This window comes from Hylobates moloch, unplaced genomic scaffold (assembly GCF_009828535.3).
Source record: "Hylobates moloch isolate HMO894 unplaced genomic scaffold, HMol_V3 SCAFFOLD_10, whole genome shotgun sequence".
NCBI lineage: Eukaryota > Metazoa > Chordata > Mammalia > Primates > Hylobatidae > Hylobates > Hylobates moloch.
In genome coordinates this window covers 103,454,537-103,480,080 of record NW_026652285.1, presented here as the reverse complement: position 1 = coordinate 103,480,080, position 25,544 = coordinate 103,454,537, and the positions used below count along the sequence as shown (strand labels likewise).

The 25,544-nt window shown below is 55.6% G+C and overlaps 1 protein-coding gene across 2 annotated transcripts; it reads left to right on the top strand.

Moving 5' to 3' along the window:
- Nucleotides 1-6,406: 6,406 nt before the first annotated feature.
- Nucleotides 6,407-25,283, top strand: FAM78A (family with sequence similarity 78 member A). Of its 2 annotated transcripts, none has more exons than XM_058445785.1 (3): nt 6,407-6,562; nt 10,622-11,707; nt 24,698-25,283. In XM_058445785.1, the coding sequence occupies exons 2-3, from the start codon at nt 11,385-11,387 to the stop codon at nt 25,224-25,226; spliced, it is 852 nt and encodes a 283-aa protein (XP_058301768.1). In that variant the 5' UTR covers nt 6,407-6,562; nt 10,622-11,384; the 3' UTR covers nt 25,227-25,283. The 2 variants fall into 2 exon arrangements, with proteins under 2 accessions (XP_058301768.1, XP_032021338.1); XM_032165447.2 differs by lacking the exon at nt 6,407-6,562 and adding an exon at nt 9,531-10,016.
- The last annotated feature ends 261 nt before the right edge of the window (nt 25,284-25,544 follow it).

Here is a 25,544-nt window from a genome sequence, read left to right as displayed (position 1 = left end):
GAGGCTGAGTGGGTGAAGGCCTCCAGCCAGGAAGCTGAAAGAGAAGGGGTCTGGCTCCTAAGTGGTCCCTATGGGGGGTGGCATGAGGGCCACTGGACTCAGATCCCTGGACCACAGGGAACTGATCTGCTCATCTCTCCACCAAGCACTCACACCATTCTCCCTGGGTGGCCTCAGGAGGGGCACAGGAGCCCGGCCCAGACAGGGGCTATTAATACCCAGAGGCTGTGTCAGCATTTCGTCTGGCTAGAGCTGCTGGCAGGTTCTGAGAGCCACACTGGGCCTCACACTGTCGGGGCCATGGGGTCTGATTTGGGTCCTGCCCAGGAGTAGTTAAGACATAAAGTCTGGGGTAGGATGGCCCCAGGTTCAAACCCTGGCTCAGCCACCTCCAGAGAGTGACCTCAGGCAAGTCCTTTCACCATTCCAAGCCCATTTTCCCCTTTGAGGGCTGACAAGAAGATTGTATGAAGGACTCTTTCTGTCTGTGATGGTTTTGGTGGCTTCCTCCAGGACCCTGAGACCTGCTCCTCTCCTTTGTATGGTGGGGTGACTCTGTTCACATTCTCAGGTAGCTGAGAAGCAAGAGCAAGCGAGCTTGGTGGGCTAACCTGAACCACCTACTATAGCACCCAGATACAGGGAGGCAGGATGGGACCACAGACACTTCTGGTTGCCTCAACCCACAAGTCTTTATTTTTATTTTATTTTTTTAGAGATGAGGTCTTACTAGATTGCCCAAGCTAGTCTCGAACTCCTGGGCTCAAGTGATCCTCCTGCCTCCTCCTCCCAAAGTGTTGGGATTACAGGCATGAGCCACTGTGCCTTGCCCGCACAAACCCTTGTAAGCACCCACTATGGGCCACACAATCCCACTTCCCAAGAGACTGAGAATTTGTTCATTCATTCATTCATCCATTCATTCAATGCTTTTATTGATCTCGTCCTCTCATTGATCTCGCAGTCTAGTTGGGGATACAGGACACACAACCACAAAATAATTAGCCAATTTATAAGACAGTATAATTTTACCAATAGCCTTATTTTTTCTTACTGTCAAAGTGTTACATACTTACTGCAATAGATTCAACACACGCAGTTGATATAGGTTTCATCCTACCACCCAGTGTTAACATGAGGGTGATCAGGATATAAAGGGCTTCTCACTTGTCTCATTTCCAATTACTGAAATATTTTGCATGAACCAAGCATTACTTTATTAACTAGAAAATAATATATACTAAATAAGCTATATCTCCATATATCATATATATGCAACATACACAAAAATACGCATTTTTAAATTATTATTATTATTTTTTGAGACAAGGTCTCACTCTGTCACCCAGGCTGAAATGTAGTGGCATGATCTTGGCTCACTGCACTCTCTGTCTCCCAGGTTCAAGTGATTCTCATGCCTCAGCCTCCCGAGTAGCTGGGACTACAGGTGCATGCCACCACGCCCAGCTTACTTTTGTATTTTTTGGTAGAGACGGCATTTCAACCATGTTGGCCAGGCTGGTCTTGAACTCCTGACTTCAAGTGGTCTGCTGCCTTGGCCTCCTAAAGTGCTGGGATTACAGATGTAAGCCGCTGCGCCTGGCCCCAAAATATGCATTTTAAATGTGAAGACATTATACACTTTTCTGAAAAGCAACCTATCCTTTTCACTTAACAGAATAAATCTGGCCATGTTTCCATGACACTCTATTATTTTTCAAAGGCTGCCTGGCATTTTGTCACATGGATGGACCAGAATTTATGTAACCAATCCCCTGATATCGGACATTTCATTGTTTCCATTGTGTAACTATTCAAAAACTACTCTAGGTGGCCGTCCTTCTACATATATTCCTGTGCCCTAAAGCAGGATAGGAACAAGTAGTCAAGGCTGGGCACAGTGGCTCACGCCTGTAATCCCAGCAGTTTGGGAGGCCGAGGCGGGTGGATCTTCTGAGGTCAGGAGTTCAGGACCAGCCTGACCAACATGGTGAATCCTGGTCTCTACTAAAAATACAAAATTAGCTGGGTGTGGTGGCTAACGCCTGTAATCCCAGCTACTTGGGAGGCTGAGGCACGAGAATTTCTTGAACTCGGGAGGCGGAGGTACTAAAAATACAAAAATTAGCAGGGCTTGGTGGCACGCACCTGTAATCTCAGCTACTCAGGAGGCTGAGGCAGGAGAATGGCTTGACCCCAGGAGGCAAAGGTTGCAGTGAGCCAAGATCGCATCATTGCACTCCAGCCTGGGTGACAAGAGCGAAACTCCTTCTCAATTAAAAAAAAAAAAAAAGAAAAAGAAAAAAGAAACAAGTAGTCAAGGTGGGGCGGTTGGGACCATGCTGGGAGGGATCCCCACGGGATCTGTTGGGCTAGCCCAAACTACCTACAGTAGCGTCCAGACATCAGGGGCAGGATGGGGCCACAGACACTCCCGGTTGACAAGGCAAGTCCAATCACCCTCTTCCCATGTTAGAGGAACAAGCGCAGGCCCAGAGTGGTGACATCACTTGTGAGGCCACACAGCTGGCCAGGGCCAGAGCTGGGACTTAGGCAGGTCAGTCCCTCTGACTCTGAGCCTGTGAGCTGTCCTCCTGGCCACGTGTCCCATAGCTTCTCTGTTCCCTGCCTGCTTGGCCTCATCTGTCACTCATTCACTTACACATTAGTTTCACTCATTCACTCACCAACACTTTTTTTTTCTTTTTGAGACAGGGTCTCGATCTGTTGCCCAGGCTGGAGTGCAGTGGCATGATCTTGGCTCACTGCAACCTCCACCTCCCAGGCTTAAGTGATCCTCCCACCTCAGCCTCCCAAGTAGCTGGGACTATAGACGCATGCCACCACGCCCAGTTAATTTTTCTGTTTTTTGTAGAAATGGAGTTTCACCATGTTGCTCAGACTGGTTTTGCACTCATGAGCTCAAGCAATCTGCCCACCTTGGCCTCCCAAAGTGCTGGGATTACAGGCGTTGGCCACCGCACCCAGCCTTCACCAATACTTCTTGAAGCCGCAATGTGCCAGGCCCCACGGACGGACCGATGAGAAGAGCAAAGATGACCTTGGTGGCCCTGTCCCCTTAGACCAGTAGACCTCCTAGGAGCCTTGCTCCACCTGGGCCTCGTTCCACATATCGACTGCTGAGAGGTAGGCTGGGAGTGAATTGATTTGCCAGGACCCACAGCTGGTGCAAGGATTCAGCCCCAAAGCTCAGCCCAAATCCCTAAGCATCTGATAATACCACCTCTCTCTTACTTGACAGCAGGAGTTTTCTGGCAGCTTTTGGTACCTAGAGCAGTTTGGACATTGCAGACACTTGTTTTCTGTCTTTCAGAGTTTAAGATAGTTACCATAAATACAAACATGCATATTTATCCCTGGCCTATACCTAACGCTTGCTATGCCTGTGCCAGGCTTGGAGTAAAGTTTACGCCCTACATCACCCAGCGTAACCAGCACAGAAACTTCACACACAGGGCTTTTCACACCCTTCACCCAAAGGGGAAAACTGAAGCTCAGAGTTGAGGAGATCTACCCAGGCCACTGCATGAGCCAGCAGGGAGCCCCAAGTCAAATCTCACCCCCAACCCCTTGCCCTCTTCCCTCTTCTGCTCTCTGCTGTTTTTTTGTTTTTGTTTTTTTGAGACAGGGTCTCGCTCTGTCGCCCAGGCTGGAATTAAGTGGCGTGATCTCAGCTCACTGTAACCGCCGCCTCCCAGGTTCAAGTGATTCTCCCGCCTCAGCCTCCCGAGTAGCTGAGACTACAGGTGTGCACCACCACGCCTGACTAATGTTTTGTATTTTTAGTAGAGATGGGGTTTCGTCATGTTGCCCAGGCTGGTCTCAAACTCCTGAGCCCAGGCAATCTGCTCGCTTTGGCCTCCCAAAGTGCTGGGATCACGGGTGTGAGCCACCACGCCCAGCCTTTTTTTTCTTTTCTTTTCTTTTTCTTTTTTTTAAAGCCCATATCCCTTTCGGACGCAGCATAGCCTCACCTCTTTATTCTGTGAGTGTCTGGGGTTCTGTGTCCTGCTAGGAAAAGGCTAGTCTCCCGGGGCAGGGGCTGTTGTCTATTTGTTCACTGGTGGGACCCAGGTGCTCAGGCAGTGCCTGGCTCATAGTAGAAACAAGTTCCAAGCCGGGCTGGAAACTGCTACACACCTGGTCATCAAAGATGGCCAGTGGGACACTCTTAGGGGACTATTGTGACACTATGGGGGAATGACGGCAGAAAGGAAGGGGAGGGAGTGGGTGAGAAGCTCCACTCTGGGTGGAGCCGATGGCCTGGCAGCTGCAGGGGAGAGGAGGGAGGGTCTGCCGCGGGCTCCCCCGCCAGGAGGGCGAGGGAGCCCCGCGGAAAGCATTTTTCACCCCCGCCTCCCGCCCGGATGGCTTTCTCAGTTAGCATTTCTAAGGCCGCTCCTGGGTTATTTTGGTCGGGAAACCTGATCCTTCGCTGGGTTTATTTTAGCACCTTGGAGAACTCCCAGTCCCGCACCCGATCCCAGGCCGCCCCCTCCGTCCTTCCCGGGCGGCGGGGGGCGGGGGACCGCGGGGCGTGTTGGTGGGCGGCGCACCCCTGGCCTGGCCGGGGTAGCCCGCGTCCCCCCACTCGCATCTCCTGCACGTGGGCTTCTGACCTCTCGGACGGAGGCTGCTGGGTGGGACTGGTGGTGAGGAGGTGCAGAGGGGCGGCGTCGGGGTGGGCGGGGCGGTGCTGAGCACGCTCCAGCTCCCCGGTGCCGGCCTTGGGCTGCCTGAGCCTCCGGGCCTGGGCTGGGAGACTGTGCGCTCTGACGCGCGCCCCGGGCGAGGAAGACCTTACGCGCTCAGGGCGGTGGCTGGAGGCTCCTAGAAACCTCCAGGAGGATGGGGAAGCCCGGCCGGAGCCGGAGTGGAGGGTGTTGGCGGGGGGTTCTGGGGGGCGGAGTGCGAGGCCAGGAGCCCTACCTGGGACCCTCGGTGGGCAGCGAGAGACAGTCCCTACTCACCCCTTCCTGATCTGGATTCAGCCTCAGTGACTCGGACTCAGCCCCACACTCACACCCAACACACCCGCATGTGCAGACACACTTGCACACTCACACTCATGCACACACACAAACGTGCTCTCCACACTCACACCAGTTCACACCCATGCCCACACAGACACATGGCCTCACCCACAGACACACATGGACCCACACACACAACCAGAACACACACTTAAACACATCCTTACACCCCCACTTTCATCCCCTCACACAATACACGGTTATACACAACTTGCACACACTTGCCCATCGACACACCACATATGCACATTGACACCATTACACACCCCATACACACATGGACACACACACCCACATGGCATGCGGGCACACTTACATGATGGACACACTCATACACACCCACACATAGTCGCAAACAACTGTCAAATATAGCCTCACACACAGAGATGCACACTCACACCTTTACGCAGAGATGCACATTCCCCCACATGCCCTATCCCACTGCACACACCCCCCACAGCCACACACCCCACAGCCGTGGTGCACGCACCCTTCCTCCAGCTCAGCAGCGGACACACGCATCGACACAACTGACATGCCTCCTGATTTATAGCTATCGATGCTCACTCATAGGCATTTTGAGCATCAATCTGTACTATTTATTATTGATGATAATTAATACCGTCATTCATGGCTCCTGGCATTATCCCGACATCTCAGGCAAGGGGATGTGAGTGCCGTTGTCTGGGCCTGGCTGTGACTCCTCCGCTATATCTTCCCAGTGCCTGGCCCGGCGGACGTGTCCGGTCCATAGTGGGGAAGGAATGAACTCAAACAGTGGGCAGGTGGGCTGAGAAGCCCCAAGCCTAACTTTCCCTATAAGCCATGTGGTTCTGAGCTTCGGCTGGAAAGGCCCCAGCCTCCAGATTTGCAGCCAGCACAGGCAGCAGTTGCAATCCCTTGCCCTGTGCCCTGCCATCCCCATGCGGCACCATGGCCCTCAGTGGAGAGTGACGCTCTCACTGAGTGCAGGGTCAGGAGACCCCGGTTCTAGTGAAGGAGGCCTCCCTGGAGGACTTCACTGGGCCTCTGTTCCCCACCTGTAGGGGAGGCTGCTGGACCAGCTCCCTCTGAGATCTTGTCCCTACTCCCCTGGCCAGGCCCAGCCTGCCCCCTGTCCCCGTTAGGCAGGTCAGGGATGCAGACATGCCCTACGCCTCCATCTGCCACCTAGCCTCTCAATGTCTCCCACCTTAAGACACCTGTCTGGCTCTTTGGCCCCACCCGCTTCGTCATTGGCTTTCGGTCTGGTCCCCAACAGTTGGGGAGAGAACGCTGTCTCCCAGGGCAACAGAATTCCAGCACCGAACATTTCCATCTGCGGAACAGAAACTTTTCCCTCTCGTGAGATTCCTTTTTGGCCTCTGATGACCCCACCCTTGAAGGTGGTGAGCCCTTGGAGGACCCGCTGAAACCCTGAATGCAGAGTGGTCCATGAAACAGAAAGAGCCTCGGGACTGTCTCTGGTGGCCACTGAAAACAAGGTCCCTATACTGCAAGGAATGCTGGTGAGAGAGCCCACCATAGCCCAGCCATCCAGCCTCTGGGTCTTAGAGCCAGGCCGTCTGATTCCATCCACCCCTCCCTCTTCACCAGGCCTCAGTGTCCTCATCTGTAGAATGGGATGATGACAGGGTCGGGTCAACCCCTGATCCCTGGGTTTCTCTGGATCAGGTCTGGGATCATTGTGGAAAGCCACGAAGATGCTGTGTGCAAAGCCCCAGCTCACGGTGATGCCTGCAAGGAGACACTGCAGCAGTCTCTTTCCAAAGACGTCCCAGGTCCCTGCAGCTGGGCAGGGTCAGTGTTGCTTCTACTTCTGACTTGCTGTGTGGCTTTGGGTTTTCATGACTTCTCTGGGCCAATGTTCCAGGAATTGAGGACCTTGTCCTCCCACTGACAACACTTTGAGCTCCCAAGTGGCCATCCCACTGTTCACCATACTGGGTGGGGGGTGGGGTTGTGTCTCCCCACCCCTCCTCTTTCTCATTTTTCAGAGTCCAGGGAGCCTGAGGCCTGGGGGAGGGGAAAGGGTCCTGGGAGCAATGGGAGTACCCTGTGCTGTTGGGCAATGACTCAAACAGATGTCCCCTTCCTCTGCTCTGCAGACACCGGCACTTCACACGCGCGTGGATGCGTCATGAGCCTTCCACATATGCTGAGGCTGCCGTGGGTCTGTGCCCAACACCCACGGAGCTCCGGAGAATGACGAGCAGGAGGAAGGGCTGTGTAGGGAAGCACAGGGCCGGAGGGGCCGCGAGCTGGGGAAGCTGCCGGAACCCTGGTGGGCACTTCAGAAGCCAGGGCAGGGAGTGCATGCAGGAGCCGAGCCCATTCACACCCTCTGCCTGGCAGAGCTGCCCCCCAGCTCAAAGCCAGCAAATGGGCCCATGGACCGACGCTGCCTGATCCCTTCTCCTGCAGACTGAGATGACATCCTGTGCAGGGGTGATGTCAAGAGGGAGCAGGTTAAGGGAGAGGGGTCTTCTACTTCGCAAGTACTCACCATGTGGGCGCCCACACACCTCTGCCGGTAGGACTTCCTAGTGATCAGTCCCATCCTAGTTCTGAGGGGCTGGCCCTGGCTACCAAGTGGGGTGTGCTTGGTGAAGAAGCTGAATGTGGGCTTTCGAGCTGGTCAGATCTGAGCTGGCATCCAGCCTCTGAGAAGTCACTATCCCCTGATCCCTGGGTTTCTGGGTTTCTCTGTCTGTGGATCCCACTGCCCAGGGCCAAGGTCAAGGATAGAAGAGACAGTGCCTGCTCAGTGTAACGCCTGACACACAGTGGGTGCTTCACAAACCCAGGCAGAGCCCAGGACTGGGGGGGTGCACTGTCACTCCCAGCTGGCCTTGAGGAGAGCCCACCCCCCGGGAAATCACCTCCAGCAGCTTCACTGCTCATGAGGCGGTTCAGGGCTCTGGGATCTGTCCTTTCCACAGGAGGGACGTGCAGCTCTGCCCCTGTTCATTGAGCACTTGAACTTGTCACCTCATTTCCAGGATAGCATTCCCACCCTCACAGAGCACCCTGGCCAGGCTGTCGGGGTGATGAGAGTTGGGAAATGAAACAGACATCTCAAAAGTGAATATCTTCCCTACATATAAACTGAGTAGTGCAGTAATTATGTGATGGCACAAGAGGTGCAGAAGGCCCTGTGAGTGTCAGAGGGACAGAATGTTTTGTGGGGGCCATTAGTTCATGGAAAGGAGAGGCCACTTCACATGGTGAAAAGGCCAGGGAAGACTTCTTCCTGGAAATGGACATTTATGTAGGGCCCTGATGTAATCTGTGTGCTGTCTGGGGTTCTACTGTGTCCAACAGGCAAAGGGGGCCATCTCTGTGGCATTGGCTTGGGTCCCCTGCCTTGGCCCGAGTCAGTGGGACTAGGAATAAGCCACCTACTAGCTGAACGGAAAAGGGACCACCTCCTCATTAGCTGGGGACATACATGGGCCATAGCAGTGCTGGGGTGAGGGTGTGGCTGAGTGAGAGGCGGAGGCCACCCTAGCCAGCCACCTCCTGTTCCATGGCTGAGCCGGTGCTGCTGTGAGATGGCCTGGCTGTTAACCCCTCAAAGGAGAGACCCAAGAGTGGCCAGCCCCTCGGTCCCTCCAGCCCTGCCCTCACACACTCAGCGTGCTCTGGCTCTGGGACTGGCTGGAAGCACCTGCCCTGTGCCGGCTGTGGGCACCTGTGGAAGTCAGAGTCATGGGGATGGGGTGGGGACGAAGAGCGTGGCTTTAATGTAGCTGCCAGATGCCCTTCTATCACAAATTGCTTGGGCTTTCCCTACGTCTGGCTGCAAGGCAGGGGTGGAGTTCATAGCTCTCCCATGGCTGTACAGCCTCACGCTCCTTTGCGCGGGGAAGGACCTTGGGCAAATCCCCTAGCCTCTCAGCTCTGGGTGCCTGCTCTGTGAAGTGCACATCATCACAGTCTCCCTCCACAGGGATGCCGATGGTGGCTGAAATGATGCTCTGTACAGCGCTCATCACACAGCTGGGGTCCAACAGGCAGCCAGCAGACCTGCTCGAGGGGACCCACCTCTCCCCAAACTGCTCTCCCCTCCCCCCCGACCTTCCCAGCCTTGGAGCCTACAAAGCCCCCGCGCGGTCTCCACTAAGCCACTGTCTCCCTGTGGTCAGGAACCCCAGGGCAAGGGAGCCCTTCTGCGGGTGCTCTGAGCCCCAGAAAGCCTCTGGTCCGTAGTGTTCAAAGGGCACTGGGAGCAGCCCAGCTGGCCCCGAGACAGCAGCGGAACTACACTACCCAGAATTCCCGGGGTTGGCCAAAAAGGAAATGTCGTTTGTTCAAGGAGAGGCTCAGCTCCCAGAGCAGCTGCAGAGAGAGGGAGCGAGGGGGAGCGAGGGATTACCAGGGGGAGGGCGGGCTGTGTGCGGGGAGCGAGGGTGGAGAGCCGGGCGGGCGGGGAGGAGGAGGCGGCGCCCGCCCGCCGCCGCCGCCGCCTGCGGACCTGCATCCCCGCGGGGCCGGCGAGCGGGCGGCGGTCCCTGCGTGCGCCGGCTGCGCTCGGCCGGCGGCGGCGAGCGGACGCGGGGGCCGGGCCGGCGCAGGGGCCGAGTTTCTGCAAAGTTTGACCCGGTTGCCTTTCCGATGCTGCAGCAGAGCGAGGCAGCGCGGAGCGCGCCAGGCGGCTGCGGCGCGGCGGCGGGGCTGAGCGGCTACAGCGCGCTCACAATGATCATAAAATAAAGGAGGCGCGCGGGGTGGGGGCGAGAGAGCCCCGAGCCTCAGCCCTCCGCCCCCGGCCGCCCCCCCGAAGCCCCGAGCCGGGAGGAGGGTGGGGGCCGGGGGCGCCCACGCCGGCCCCAGACTCCAGTAGAGCCAAGGGACAGTGCCCGGGGAAGGGGGTGGGGGCGCCCCAAGAACGTGCCCGCTGCCAGGTCAGGGGCGTCCGGAGAGCGGCTGCCCGGGCCAGCGGAGTGGCCCCCGGGGCAGGTGAGTCGGCGGCGCCGCCCGGGTGGGGGCGTGCGCGCCAAAGTTCCCGGCAGTGGCGAGCGCGCCCGACGCGCCCGGACCCCGGGCTGCTCGCGGCTGGAGAGGGGCGACAGAGGCGCTTGACGCGGCGGGGCGGGGGCACTATGCCCTCCGAGGGCCGAGGGACCCCAGCCGGGAAAGGGGTGCCCGCCAGATCCGACGGCCCTGGTGGGTGGCCCTGCGCCCAGGGGGCCGGAGGGACCGGGTTGGGGAAGGGGCACCTGGCGCTGGCAGCGCAGCGGTGGGGACAGCGCAGGGCAAGTGCTCGCCGCCCCCTGCAGCGGCAGCCCCTCGCCCCCCACCCCGCCCCCGGCCGGGACGGTATCAGCGGAGATGTCACGGGCGGCGATTATTCGCTGGTGCGCGCGGTCGTGCGGCCGCCACTGACGGGGCGGGCGTGGGGGGCGGGGGCCACCGCCTCCGGGGAGACCGCCCAGAGCTGCGCCGTCAGCTCCGCAGCCCGCGCCCAGCGCACACGCGTCGCCGCCCCCGCGCGCCCCCCGCAGCAAAGTTCGGCTTAACTTTGAGGCTGGCCTTGACGCGCTGTCCCTTCCACCTCCCACCAGGTCCTCGGCGGCCGCGGCTAAGCAGGCAGCGGCGGCCGGAGCGCAGCCCCGGGACCCTGCACGGCGGCCGGCAGCGACAGCGGCGAGGGGACGCGGCGCCCCCGCGTGGGGACGTCCGGCCCGCGCCCGCGAGTGGGCGCCGACGGGGACCCGCGCCGCACTCCCCGGCACCGGCGAGCGGCCAGAGCCCTGAGCTCGCCTCCTGGAAGCCGCGGGTCGGCGCTCGCCCCGAGGGCGCCGGGACCTCGGCCGGGTGAACAGAAACTGCTCTGCAATTGATTCGGCCGCGCCGGGCTGGTGCGGGTGCGGGGCCCGGAGGGAGCGCGTGCGGAAGGCCGGAGGGCAGGAAGTCAGGCTTCTGCCGCGAGGGTGGCGCGACCGCGCGGGGACGGAGCCTTCCTTCTTTATGAGTCTGCCGGCGCTCGCCTGCTTCCTCCGAAGACTTCAGGGAGAGTCTGCGAGCTGCCGTCTCCGCGTGTGAGGCACAGAAGGGCTGGATGTCGGAACGACATAATTATTCATTAAACTACAACATTTTTTTAACCCAAAGAATATCGGTGATTTTTGTCCACTGCGAGGAGAAGAAGAGAGAGCCCAGGGCTCGTGAAATGCAGCAGAATCCTTATTTATAAACAGGCCGCGGTAGTGATAAATGCAACCCCCGTCTACTCAGTGAGTTTTCTATCCTATGGATATCGGTCTTGAGAGTTGAGATTGGAGAGCAGCGCCGTCTGCACTGGGTCCTGCAGCCTCCGTCCTTTCAATGCCTGGTTTTCTCTGTGACTGCTGGCCTTCCCTGGAGATCAGAGCGCTCCTGTGTGCCATGGGCTGTATTCAGAGCATCGGAGGCAAAGCCAGAGTCTTTCGGGAAGGGATCACGGTGATTGATGTGAAAGCCTCCATCGACCCCGTCCCCACCAGCATCGATGAGTCCTCCAGCGTGGTGCTCCGCTACCGGACACCCCACTTCCGGGCTTCGGCCCAGGTGGTCATGCCGCCCATCCCCAAGAAGGAGACTTGGGTAGTTGGCTGGATCCAGGCATGCAGCCACATGGAGTTCTACAACCAGTACGGCGAGCAGGGCATGTGAGTACGGCCGAGAGCCAGCTCTGGGAACTGCTAGGGATGGCCGAGCTTGGAGGCCTGGTGGGGGGCCATGGATAGGGGGAAGGTGGAGATACCATGAAGACAGGACCGAGGCCAGAGGGAAGCTTTAGGCAGGTATGCAGGTGGCCTCATTGGCCCGGTGGCTCCCTGAAAAGTTTGCCTGTGGATCCAGATGGGAGTCACGGTCCAGCACCCTACCCTGCCACTGTTCCCCCGGGATTCCTGTGTCCTTCCCTGCAAGATGCCGAGAAAGCAGAGAAACATTACTCCCAGTGTTTCCTGGCAGAGCAAGTGTGCCGTCCGCCTGAGGAGTGTCAGTGCCATCAGGGGTCACCAGAGAGGCTGCAGGGCTGCCCTCCAGGCCTCTGGCCCTGTGGGGGCCCATGGCAGGCATTCAGGCACTCTGCAACTCCCAGACCCGTGTGTTCAGGGCTTTGCGATTGGGCCTCAGTTATCTTTCTGGCTTTTACCAGTGCATGCGAGGACCTGGGGGAGTGCTTCCCCATTCCAAACGGCACTGTGTTCGACAGCACAGTTAGTTTTAGAAGCCCGATTTCTTCACAGTGTAGCGCTTTCTGTCTCCAAGGCAGAAGACCGCTTTATGCAGACAAGTCCAGTGTCCCTCCTGCGAGGTCTAACAGGAACAGCAAAGAGAAGCCTCGCCTCTGCAGCCCCGAAGCCCGGTCTCCAGAGTGTGCCTAGGGTATTGGGGGTCCCGGTGAGGACCCTGGGACCCTGGGGCTCCTTTCCTGGCCTGCTTCCTGACCCCAGAGAAGGCCGTCCCCAGGGTGGAAAGAGCTGCATTTAGGCAGAGTTGGGGGACTGACTTAACCTGAAGGTTCACCCTAAGACAGGGGTGGTGAAAATAGCTGTTTCTGAGCATGGGGACCCTTTGGAGAGAGCTAGGCAGGCCCCGGCGGGCAGCCCACCCATGCGGCCCCATGACTGGCCGCCGACACTCCCAGAGCCTCTCTGTGTCTGCCCTGTGCAGCTTCACTTCCCCGTTTTGCAAGTGGGGAAAGAGAAGAATTTCCCCAGGAGTTGGAACTTATCACAGATTTAAGAACCTTGTGGGCCACCTGTAAATGAGAGGGTGGAGGATGGCGGGACACCAAGTCTGGTGGCTTCTCTACTTAATGACTCCAAAGTTCTAAAGGAAACATGAGGATCACAGTAACCCTTAAATCCAGCGTGTGACTGTGACTGCCCCAAAGAAGTACACGGGGGGCACGTCTAGAGGCTCTCACCGGCCCTCTCCACCAGCCTGATTTCTGTGCCAACCCCTTTGCGTCTCAAGAGCAGCCAGTCATCCAGTTCAGGCGGGGGGCTGCCTTTCTATTCTAAGCAGGGAAACATGATTCTTAGTTATGCAGTGAAGACCTTTTCTAAGAACCCTGAAGCCCAGAAACCTCCTCGGGCTTTGAAGGCATCCAGGACAGTTGTAGAAACAAAAGTTTTCCTCGGGGTTTTGGGCTAAGCCTAGTTTCTTCCTTAGAAGGGGTAGGGAAGCCAGTGGGTTCTTCTGAACTTGGAAAGACGTAAGCACTCGTCGGGACTGGATTCTAACGAGGTTGGTGCAACGTGTGGTGGGGAGGCCACAGGCCTGTCCCAAGGTACAGACTCCAAGCCTCAGCTTCCCCATCTGTGCACATGGGCTTCCGATGTCTTGTCTAAGACTTGTTCTCCATCTGGTGACCCTGAGTAGGTGCGGGTGATGTGGCTGGAGCTAGGCCTGAGATTGGAACCTGAGACAACCCTGCCCTCCCTGTCCCAGCCCTCGCTTCCTGTTTGGAAGAGCCTCATGCCTTCTTAGGCAGATCTTGGCGGGAGGCCAGGCTCTGCCACTTTCCAGGATGTGACCCTAGACAAGTCCCTTTACTGCTCTGAGCCTCAGTTTACACATCTGCAAACTGGGGCTGGCAAGAACCCCTTCCCCATGGCTTATTGTGAGAATAACTCGAGCTAACCAAATTTGCCATGCAGTGAGCCCTGCGCCAAGCTGGTGGTGAATACTTACCGCGGGCAGTAATGGGATGGGGATCGTCCTTAGTGGTGTGGTGATTGTTACTGTTATTCTATCAGATGTGAGTGGCTAAAACTACAGAATTAGGACAGATGTCAGTCACACCGTGTAGTGAATTTTCTCCCCAGGCTGAGTCTTTCTCTGTCGCGTAGGGCCCACTTCCTGAGTTTAAAACTTTTTAAAGCAGTGTAAGGCAGGAAGAGCTTGCGTTTTAAAGTGGTTCCAGGCCATTTTCCTTGTTCTCTCTCTGCCCCGACGTTTCTCTTTGCTCCCTCCTGCTCTCGGGACTCCTGTTTCGCTGCAGGGAGCCTTTGTGTCCCACCCAGCTCATTCTCCCTGGGTGCACTGGCTGTGTAATCCCAGTTGGGATACACAGGGACCAGCCCCAGGGACAGGACGGAGTCAGAGGCTTCCTGGGAGGGGCGGCTTGGAGCAGTCGGGCAGAAGGGTCCACGTGTCTTGGCTCCTAGGCCTTGGCCAGGCAGCCCCCGGGGTTCCGTTTGGAGTCTGTCCATGAAGGGGAGAGCTTCCCGTAGGCTGCTGTGAGGATTCAGCGAGAGGCCAGTATGGGTGACCGTCCTGCAGCTGAGACGTAGAGGAGGAGGCTGCTGAGTACTTATTAGTAATCAACAGAATCATCCTAAGAGGCTGAGTTGCCAAAGAACAGAGTCCCGGATTCCACCTGCACCTTGAAGGGCCCACGGAGGCCAGGATGCAGGCTTGCTTTAGCTCCTTGCTGAATGGAAATAGAAGCATTTAGGTGGGATTTAATTATTTATTTTTTAAAATTTTTATTTATTTATTTTTGAGACAGAGTCTTATTCTTGTCGCCCAGGCTGGAGTGCAATGGTGCCAGTTTTGGCTCACTACAACCTCTGCCTCCCGGGTTCAAGTGATTCTCCTGCTCCAGCCTCCAGAGTAGCTGGGATTACAGGCACACGCCACCATGCCCAGCTAATTTTTATATCTTTAGTAGAGACGGGGTTTCACCACATTAGCCAGGATGGTCTCGAACTCCTGACCTCAGGTGATCTGCCTGCCTTGGCCTCCCAAAGGGCTGGGATTACAGGCGTGAGCCTTAGGTGGGATTTAAAACCCCCTTCCTGTCTCCCCTGCCCCAGGCCTCCTGTGATGACTTCCATTTTCGGAGTTTTTAAGCCTTGTGGCATGAAGGAAAGGGAACAGAAGTTGGGGTGACCAGAAACCCCAACCAGCCCAGAATTGTCCCTCTGCTCTGCCTGGCCCAGGGTCAGGTAATTCTCTCTGTGCTGGTGGGGGGTGTCCTGTGCATGGTAGGGGGGCTGGGCAGCATCCCTGGCCTCTACTCACTCCATGCCAGGAGCACATCCCCACAAGCTGTGACAGTCAACAATGTCCCCAGGGAGGGCCTGATGTCCCCAGGAGGGGCTACGAAATCACACCTAGTGGAGAACCGCTGGACCTGACCCACACAATTCACATCCTTAAAATGAAACCCAGGCCCTGTGCTTTAGTGGCCCGGGGAAGGGACAGCCAGGTAGCGAGAGCTAGGTTAGGGCTTTCATTCTTTACAAATGGGCTTGTATCCAAAATGTTAATTCCAAATACTTAACCAAAATCCATAATACCCCCAAACGTTATCCCTGCTTAAAATTAATCCCTAAGCCAGGAGGATAACTTTTTAGAATGACATTCTGGGTTTGAAATATTTGAAATGGAACAATTGAAAAAAAAAAAAACCACCATCTAAATAATACCCTGACTTTTACTGACAGAGTTGGAAAAGAGTGAGTTTCTCTGTGCCAGCATGAGAGGATTCTATATGGCTTTGGGTCCAACCCACATCACTTTAAAAGCCAACCCCCCCATCCAAATTGTTGGAGACACCTGCCTCCACAGCCCGGCCCCCGCAATTCCTCAACTGCCACCTGTCAGCTGGCACAGAATCTTCTAAGTGACAAGTCACAATTTCTCGCCTGTGTGGGAGAAGTTCCACGTTGTCCCTGGTTTGCCCTTCTCTGGAGCCCCCTGGGAACCTGGCCCACAGCCGTGCCCATGGCCAAGGCCAAGGCCAGGGGCAGTTTATGGTTCAGGATTCTGCCAAAGGGCAGACTGGGCGGGGAGGAGGGGGAGCAGCTCAGATAGAAAGGGTTTCTTTGGGTGGATGGGGACACTGCTCCATGCCCATGTGTGGCAGGGTGTGAACTCCAGCTCCCAACCCTTGGGCCAGCCTGTTAACCTTTCCAAGCCTCACTGTTCCCATCTATGAAATGGGAATATGACTCTTCCCTCATAGGGTTGTGATGATAAGAGCTTAGCCCGGCACCTCACGTATACCAGGCACTCAGTATATGGTAGCTGTCAATACCATAGCTATGAATCATAATACTAATAATGTCTTATTCATTATGCGGTGCCTCTCAGAGTCAGTGGAAAGGTGGCTGTCTTGTTGCTGTTGTTACATTATCCCTTCTCCTGGGTTTCAGATACCTGTCTATAGCATGAGTGCTGTCACTGTGTTATGGAAGGCCAATGGACACCCTGAACTACACAGTGAAACCCTGTCCCTATAAAAAATACAAAAAAATCAGCCAGGCATGGTGGCATGTGCCTGTAGTCCCAGTTACTTGGGAGGCTGAGGTGGGAGGATCGCCTGAGCCCAGGGAGGTCAAGGCTGCAAGTAAGCTGTGATTGCATCACCGCACTCCAGCTGGGGCAACAGAGTGAGACCACATCTCAAAAAAAAAAAAAAAAAAAAGCTGGTGGGAAAGGACAGGGCAGGGGTGGAGGGGCCGCTGGGTGCAACCCGGCCCTGCTGGGATGACGCTGAGAATGGCTGCCTCGGGCGCCTCCCCACCTGCCATCTCCCAGCGGCCTCCCCAGGAGCTCAGGAAGGGCCTCATTTTATGATGTGGTCACAGCTTCTAAGACCTGAAGCTGGTTGCCAGAGCAGTCTTGCTCAGCGCCAGCAGATCTGGGGACATGGAGGAATGTCCCTGTTGACCACGTGGGCTCTTCCTGAAGCCGGGGTCTGAGCGTCAGTTGTGCAAAGAACAATTGAGGAGGAGGCTTCCTCTCTGTAACCGGAAGGCGGCCTCCCCCATCTGCTGGGCCCTGGCGGAGGCAAGGGCGGGGTGGGTGGGAGAGGGAAGTCCTTGTTTCAAGGCTTTGGGGTGGGAGGAAGTAGGGGGGATGACCCAGCCTAAAGAGAGCTCCCTCAGGACCAGCCCTGGCCAAGGGATTGCCGCAGCCCTCATCCACCTTCCAAGCACTGGAAACAAACATTGGAGACCGTGTGAGGCGCCACTCAACAGCCGTAGTAATCAGGGAAATGACAAGTTACATACTGACATCCTTTGTTTTGCTGATTGGAGTTGGGTGCATTGAAAAAGATCAGTCGTGCCCAGTGTTTGGGGGAAGGAAGCGTCTTCACCTGTTGTTTGTGGGAGGACAGTTGAGGCAGGCGAGGATGCTGAGAGGTGAGCTCGGCTGTGCCTGTTACCGTCCACATGTGCAAGCCCTTCAGCTCAGTGGTTGTACTTGTTTTTGAGACACAGTTTCACTCTGGTCGCCCAGGCTGGAGTGCAGTGGCATGATCTTGGCTCACTGCAACCTCCGCCTCCTGGGTTCAAGCGCTTCTCCTGTCTCTGCCTCCCGAGTAGCTGGGATTACAGGTGCCTGCCACCACACCTGGCTATTTATTTATTTATTTGTATTTTTAGTAGAGATGGGGTTTCACCATGCTGACCAGGCTGGTCTCGAATTCCTGACCTCAAGTGATCTGCCTGCCTTGGCCTCCCAAAGTCCTGGGATTACAGGCGTGAACCACTGTGCCCGGCCTGTACTTTTAGAGCCTCTTGCAGAAACTTTGTGCCCCAGCTCAGGGCCTGCATATCGGAGGCATGCAAAAAAATAATCTACTGAACAAGTGAGTTAATGATCACGTGAAGGGGAGAAGCAGCACATAATGATGCACATGGGCCGGGCGCGGTGGCTCACGCCTATAATCCCAGCATTTTGGGAGGCTGAGGCAGGTGATCATCTGAGGTCAGGAGTTCGAGACCAGCCTGGCCAACATGGCGAAACCCTGTCTCTACTGAAAATACAAAAATTAGCTGGGCGTGGTGGTGCGTGCCTGTAATCCCGGCTACTCAGAAGGCTGAGGTGCAAGAATTGCTTGAACCTGGGAGGTGGAGGTTACCGTGAGCCGAGATTCTGCCACTGCACTCCAGCCTGGGCAACAGAGCTAGACTGTCTCAAAAAAAAAAAAAAAAAAAATGCACACGTGAGGTTGTTAACTCCAGCACGGCTCCTAATAGCAAAAAGCCAGGAACAACTCAAGGGTCCCTCAAGAGGGAGTGAAATTATGGTCTGTCTGCAGTGCAGACTCTGAGGCAGGGCCACAGGCCATGAAGACAAGTGGGGAAATGATACATTGTTGTTACATTTTTGTTTAAAGTTATCAAATAATATGTGGGGTAGTAACCCATTTTTGTTAAAAAGAAAATACTGAAGTTGGGAACATAGCCTGTGTGTGTATGCAGAGAGCAAGGTCTCAAAGGATGTTTACCAGAGTACATGGGGCACACGGGGAGGGGTGCATGGGGAGGTAGGTTTCAGTTTTCACTGGATAGACTTCTTTTTTTTTTTTTTTTTTTTGAGACGAAGTCTCACTCTGTCGCCCAGGCTGGAGTGCAGTGGTGCCATCTCGGCTCACTGCAAGCTCCGCCTCCCAGATTCAAGAGATTCTCCTGCCTCAGCCTCCCGAGTAGCTGGGACTACAGGCGCCTGCCAACACGCCCGGCTAATTTTTTAAAATATATTTTTAGTAGAGACGGGGTTTCACCATGTTAGCCAGGATGGTCTCGATCTCCTGACCTTGTGATCCGCCCGCCTCGGCCTCCCAAAGTGCTGGGGTTACAGGCGTGAGCCACTGCGCCCGGCCTGGAACCTCAAGTCTTTATCTGTAAAGGTGTTTCTTAAGGTGCCCAGTGTGAGCCACTTGTAGGAGGTGGGATAATATTTGAGTAAATCATTTAAGGTTAAGGCTAAATTTTATTTTAATGCAACATATTTACTGCCTACTGGAACATGTATCTGTGTATCTGTATATATAGCATATCCAACCTGTTACTTCAAAGATGTTTCTAAATTTAGTTGACTTTTTTTCTTTTAGAGACAGGGTCTTACTCTGTTGTCCAGGCCGGAGTGCTGTGGTGCAATCCTAGCTCACTGCAGCCTTGACCTCCTGGGCTCAAGCAATCCTCCCACCTTAGCTTCTCGAGTAGCTGGGAGTATAGGGACGCACCACCACGCCTGGCTAAATTTTAAGTTTTTCGCACAGGCGAGGGTCTCTTGCTTTGTTGCCCTGGCTGGTCTTGACCTCCTGGGTTCAAGCGATGCCCCCTCGCCTCCAGCCTCAGACTCCCATAGTTGAGTCTTTGAAAAGGTGGTGAGGCCAGGCGCGGTGGCTCATCTCAACAGCTTGCGAGGCTGAGGGGAGAGGATCGCTTAGGTTCCATTAGAGGCTGGTGGGGTAAGAGCTGGGTCAGGTTGGGGACCTTGGACCCGGCCTCTAACTGCCCTAAGTCTCCTCTGTTAAATGCACCCCACAGCCCCCAGCCCGAGGGAGGTGTGGTGCCCGGCGCAGCCCGTGTGCTCAGGGAGTGGTACCTGCTGTCACTGCGTGCTAAGGTGACCATCCAGCAAGAGGCTCTTGCGGCTGCAGCCCTGCAGGATAAGTAGAAGCTCAGAGCAACTTTGGGGGCCCTGGACTCCTCACAGAGATGCCCTGTTGGCTTTGGGGGAGACCCAGTGTGCACTGACAGCCATTGATCCTGGCCACAGACATTGATGGTGCCTGAAGCTGGGCCAGGTGCTGTGATATATCCCAGATATGTGGTGATGGGTGAGGCAGGCCTGGCCCTGCCCTCATGGCCTCATGGTCTGTCTGGGGAAGAGACTGGCAGCAGATGAGAGCATCAGTATTTAATCACCCTCATGAACAGGCCACGGGACAGTGGGATGAGATCCAGTGGCGTTGAATACCGGGAGGCACCTGGCCCATGTGGAGGGTCCAGGCAGGCTTCTTTGGGGTGGTGGCTGCGGAGCTGAGTGATGAGCAGCTATAAGCGAGGAGAGGAGGAGGAAGAGGGGAGGGGAGGAGGAAGAGGGGAGAGGAGGAGGAGGAAAAGGGAGTGGAGGAGGAGGAGGATGAGGATGAGGACGAGGATGACGCTGCTCCCGGTAGAAGGCCCTGAGAGGGAGGAGCATGGCCCACTGCAGCAGCTGAGAATGGCTGGGGCCCTGGAGCCCAGGGAGGACATGTGTGTACACGCACGTGTGTGTGCATGTGCATGTGTGCACGCACGCAGAGCTCTAGGCTTCAATTGCGTTGGTTTTAAGGGCATAGGGGAGTCATGGCCCGTTTAACAGGGTTGGAGCCATGCCATCGGATTTGTGTTTTTAGAAGATCCCTCGGGCTGCTTCTGGGAGGGGAACAGATTGCAGGAGGCTGGGAGACTAGGGAGGGGTAAGGCCACGGTGGAGGCAGAGGAGGAGAAGGGGCACAGCCTGGAGGGGCGAGGGAGAGTCCAGGATGGTGCTGTGTCCCGGAGACACAGGCCTCCCCATTGCTGGCCAGGCCAGTGGCTCCGTCCACCCATTTCAGGGCTTCATGGCGCATGGAAAGCAGGTGCCCTACAGATGTTTGTTGGGTGGGTGATGATGGGACTCAGGACAGGGACGCTGTGGGAGGCTGAGGAAGCCACTTTAGCCCGGGAAGCATTCTGACGCCTGGGTTCCAGCCTGGACTTGCCTGCTGTCCTTTGGGGTCCCTAGGAGGATGGGAGTGTGACAGGTGGCCCTGCCTGCCTCTGCCCACAGCCATGGAGGTGAACGGCCTGCTGGGCTCCTAGACTGGACAGCTGCCCGGGGCCTGCACTCAGAGGGGCCCTGAGCGTGGTTCAAGGCTCTGCCGTCACCGCATTGAAAATCTCAGGTTGTTTACGGCTAGGCGCAGTGGCTCACGCCTGTAATCCCAGCACTTTGTGAGGCCAAGGTGGGCAATCACCTGAGGTCAGGGGTTTGAGACCAGCCTGGCCAACGTGGTGAAACTCCGTCTCTACTAAAAAAATATAAAAATTAGGCCGGGCATGGTGGCTCATGCCTGTAATCCCAGCACTGTACGAGGCTGAGGTGGGTGGGCTACCTGAGGTCAGGAGTTTAAGGCCAACCTGACTAACATGGTGAAACGCCATCTCTACTAAATAATTAGTCAGTCATGGTGGCACATGCCTGTAATCCCAGCTACTTGGGAAGCTGAGGCAGGAGAATCGCTTGAACCCAGGAGGCAGAGGTTGCAGTGAGCTGAGATCATGCCATTGCACTCCAGCCTGGGCAGCAAGAGTGAAACTCTGTCTCAAAAAAAAAAAAAAAAAAAAAAGGAGAAAGGTGGTTAAGATATTGCTTAACTTTAGACTTTTAAGTAAAAAATAAGTGGAAAATTTCAAGGACAACTACTAAGAGAACAGAATTAGAATGTTTAAATCCCCAATAAGTACCAAGAAGAAACAGAAGAAAAATACCAATAAAATCTGTAATCGAAAGAATGGTGGGCAAAAAGCATTAAAAAACTCAATAGAAATTTAATAGAGAAGAGAAACAAGTTCATATAAAAATAATTTGGCTGGGGTGGTGGCTCACGCCTGTAATCCCAGACACTTTGGGAGACCAAGGCAGGCAGATCACCTGAGGTCAGGAGTTTGAGACCAGCCTGGCCAACATGGTGAAACCCTGTCTCTACTAAAAATACAAAATTAGCTGGGCGTGGTGGTGGGTGCCTGTGGTCCTACCTACTCAGGAGGCTGAGGCAGAAGAATCACTTGAACCTGGAGGCCGAGGTTGCAGTGAGCAGAGATCCCGCGCCACTGCACTCCAGCCTGAGTGACAGAGTGAGGCTCTGTCTCAAAAAACAAAAAACAAAAAAAAAGGTCAGTAAAGGCTTCAGGTCAAATTATGGCTTTGGGTCAAATCAGGGCTACCTGGTCTGGGAGAGGCACACCTGTAACTGCCGATGCCACCCTCAAAGAGTCTCCAAAAGCTTCCACTGACTGCTTTTGGCTGCACCAGGCAGTGAGTATCAATACATTTAATCATCACAAAAACCCGGGCAGGCAGATGTTGGCGGATTGTCCACGGGCTGCTGATGAGACGGTAGAGCTCAGCGCGTCTGTGACTGGACCACAGTGCGAGTTGCTGGGGCTGACAGTGGACCCTGGGCTACTGCAGGTGCCCCTGAGCTACTGCACCCCCCGCATCCCCCAGATGGAGGGATCCACGCAGCCTGGTGACAATTTGGCCCCGGCCCTGTCCCTGAGCCATGCCCCGCATGACGCAGTGCTGTCTGCCAGCCTGGGAGGCTCCTCACCTGTCTTTGCCTGAGCCAGGGCCTGGGAGTTTCAGGATGGGGAAAGGAAAGGAAACCTCCAGGCTGGGGTCAGGAAGAGGAGGGCTGTTTTGCTGCTTAGCCCCGCTCCCCCAAACCAGACCCTCGGCTCTTTGCAAATGAAAGGGGGGCAAGGCCAAAGCGGGGTTCCTTATGCAAGCTTGCTTTCTGCCCTGAAAAACCAAAAAAACGGAAATCTTTTCCAAGCAAGTGTAAGCACTGTGTGAGGACAGAGTGGGCGTTTCCTTCTGAAATAGGAGACCAGGCCCCCAGTGGGCAAAGAGACCCTGACCCGCTTCTCCATCTGTGCGGGGGAATGAATGAGCAGGCTCACCCTGTTGTCATCCTGCCTGCTGCTGTGGGGCGCCCCTAGATCTTAGGAATTGCTGGGTACTTCTGGACAGTGAGGTTGTCTGAGCTGCCTCCAGGTTCCCTGAGTCTGGGGTGCCCAGGGGCTGGGCAGGAGATGCCCATTAAGCAGGTGTTCCTCTAATGAGTGAGCTTTTCAATGAGATGAACAGGAGAATTAGCAAAATCATGTTCCTAGTCATTCCTCCTACGGCGGCCCCAATTTTGCTAACTGCTAACATTATATGATGTGTAAGTGGGGGAATGCATTTTTAAAATTATGGTAAAGCCTACGTAACACTTTATAAAATTGACCACTTTATTTTATTATTGATTTTTTTTTTTTTTAAGACGGGGTCTGGCTCTGTCACCCAGGCTGGAGTGCAATGGTGTGATCTTGGCTCACTGCAACCTCTGCCTCCCAGGTTCAAGCAATTCCCCTGCCTCAGCCTCCCGAGTAGCTGGGATTACAGGTGTCCGCCACCACACCCAGCTAATTTTTGTATTTTTAGTAGAGACGGGATTTCACTATGTTGGCCAGCCTGGTCTCGAACTCCTGACCTCAAGTGATCTACCGTGCCCAGCCAAAATAGACCATTTTAATCATTCATAAGTGCACAGCTCAGTGGCATTAGGTCTGTTCAAATTGTTTTGCAGCCTTCACCACCATCTATCTTCAGAAGTCTTTTCTTTTTCTTTTTCTTTTTTTTTTCTTTGAGATGGAGTCTTGCTCTTATCGCCCAGGCTGCAGTGCAGTGGCGCGATCTTGGCTCACTGCAACCTCCGCCTCCGCCTCCTGGGTTCAAGCGATTCTCCTGCCTCAGCCTCCTGAGTAGCTGGGATTACAGGTGCCTGCCACCATGCCTGGCTAATCTTTGTACTTTTAGTAGAGACAGGGTTTCACCGTATTGCCCAGGCTGGTCTTGAACTCCTGACCTCAGGTGATCCACCCGCCTCGGCCTAGCAAAGTGCTGGGATTGCAGGTGTGAGCCACTGCGTCCAGTTGGGAGTGCTTTTTTTTTTTGCAGACAGAGTCTCACTCTGTCACCCATGCTGGAGTGCAGTGACACAATCTCAGCTTACCGCAAACCTAGCCTCCCAGGTTCAAGCAATTCTCCTGCCTCAGATTCCTGATTACAGGATTACAGGTATCTGCTACCATGCCCCGCTAATTTTTTTTTTTTTTTTTTTGAGACAAAGCCTCACTCTGTCCCCCAGGCTGGAGTGCAGTGGCGTGATCTCGGCTCACCGCAACCTCTGCCTCCCGGGTTCAGGCGATTCTCCTGCCTCAGCCTCCTGAGTAGCTGGGACTACAGGCACGTGTCACCATGCCTGACTAATTTTTTGTATTTTTTGTAGTAGAGACAGGATTTCACCATAATTGGCCAGGCTGTTCTCAAACTCCTGACCTCATGATCCGCCCGCCTTGGCCTCCCAAAGTGAATTTTTGTATTTTTAGTAGAGACGAGGTTTCACCATGTTGGCCAGGCTGGTCTTGAACTCCTGACCTCAAGTGATCCGCCTGCCTCAGCCTCCCAAAGTGCTGGGATTATAGATGTGAGCCACCGCGCCTGGCCAGGAGTGCATTTTTAACAGTAGCTTGTTCCTGGGAGTACCCGCTGTGCACGTAGGTGAGCAGAAGGCGCAGTGGGTGCAGGGTGTCCTGAGCTTCCCTGTTACAGGTGCCTTGGTGGAAACGCGCCTGGGTCCCAGGCCCCACCGCTTGGCCAAATGTCCTTAGGAAAATGTAGCCTCACTCTCCACCCCCAGCCCACCGCTTTGCTTTCTGTATCTGCAGGGTGGGGTTGCATGGAGAAGATTGTCTGTGCGCCTGTAACGTTAAAGTAAGGGGCCCCTACAGCCTGGGGTGGGCTCCCAGATGCTACTGTATCCATGGCCACATGGGAGTGTGGGATCTGTATGTCCCTAGAGCAACTTGGGCCAGGCCGGCCACCTTCTTCTGTCTGAGGGTTATGATTGTAACAGCAGCAGTGATGACAGTGACACTCCCGGCTACTGTCTGATCCCCCGCCCCCAGCACATCAAAGGGGACCGGGTGGTCTGCTGGATCCGTTCCATCCTCAGGGCCCAGGACAGCCCCTGGCCTGCCAGGGGGACACAGAAAGCCCTCCTTGAGTGACCGAGTGAGTGAACTGGCCTTCCTTGTCCTCAGGTCCAGCTGGGAGCTCCCCGACCTCCAGGAGGGCAAGATCCAAGCCATCAGCGACTCGGACGGGGTGAACTACCCCTGGTACGGCAACACCACGGAGACCTGCACCATCGTGGGCCCCACCAAAAGGGACTCCAAGTTCATCATCAGCATGAATGACAACTTTTACCCCAGCGTCACATGGGCCGTGCCCGTCAGCGAGAACAACGTGGCCAAGCTCACCAACATCTACCGGGACCAGAGCTTCACCACCTGGCTGGTGGCCACCAACACCTCCACCAACGACATGATCATCCTGCAGACGCTGCACTGGCGCATGCAGCTCAGCATCGAGGTGAACCCCAACCGGCCCCTGGGCCAGCGCGCCCGGCTGCGGGAGCCCATCGCCCAGGACCAGCCCAAAATCCTGAGCAAGAACGAGCCCATCCCGCCCAGCGCCCTGGTCAAGCCCAATGCCAACGATGCCCAGGTCCTCATGTGGCGGCCCAAGTACGGGCAGCCACTGGTGGTGATCCCGCCCAAGCACCGGTGACAGCCAGGGCCACCCGCTAGGTTAGACTCGCAAATAATAATACCGCTGAAAACAAAACTCAGACTCACTCTTCAGTCATTCAGCAAGATACAACCATTCTACCCTCTCCAGCGGGCGGATCTCACTGTGCTGATGCCCCCGGGAAGGCCTCCCCGGCTCTCGGCACCTGCTTCCTTTCAGGGAGGGGGGAGACCTAAGCGGGACAGACAGACCCAAGTGCGCCCTCAGGGTGACCTCTGGTCTCCTTGCCTCTCCTTTTTCTCAGTTTCAGTCGCTCACTTGTAACAGATTCCCTGAAACACTGCTTTTTCCGTTTTT

Coding starts and splice junctions, on each gene's coding strand:
- FAM78A (XM_058445785.1), top strand. CDS start 11,385: ATGCCTGGTTTTCTCTGTGACTGCTGGCCTTCCCTGGAGATCAGAGCG. Junction 11,708..24,697: donor CAGTACGGCGAGCAGGGCAT/GTGAGTACGGCC, acceptor CCTTGTCCTCAG/GTCCAGCTGGGAGCTCCCCG.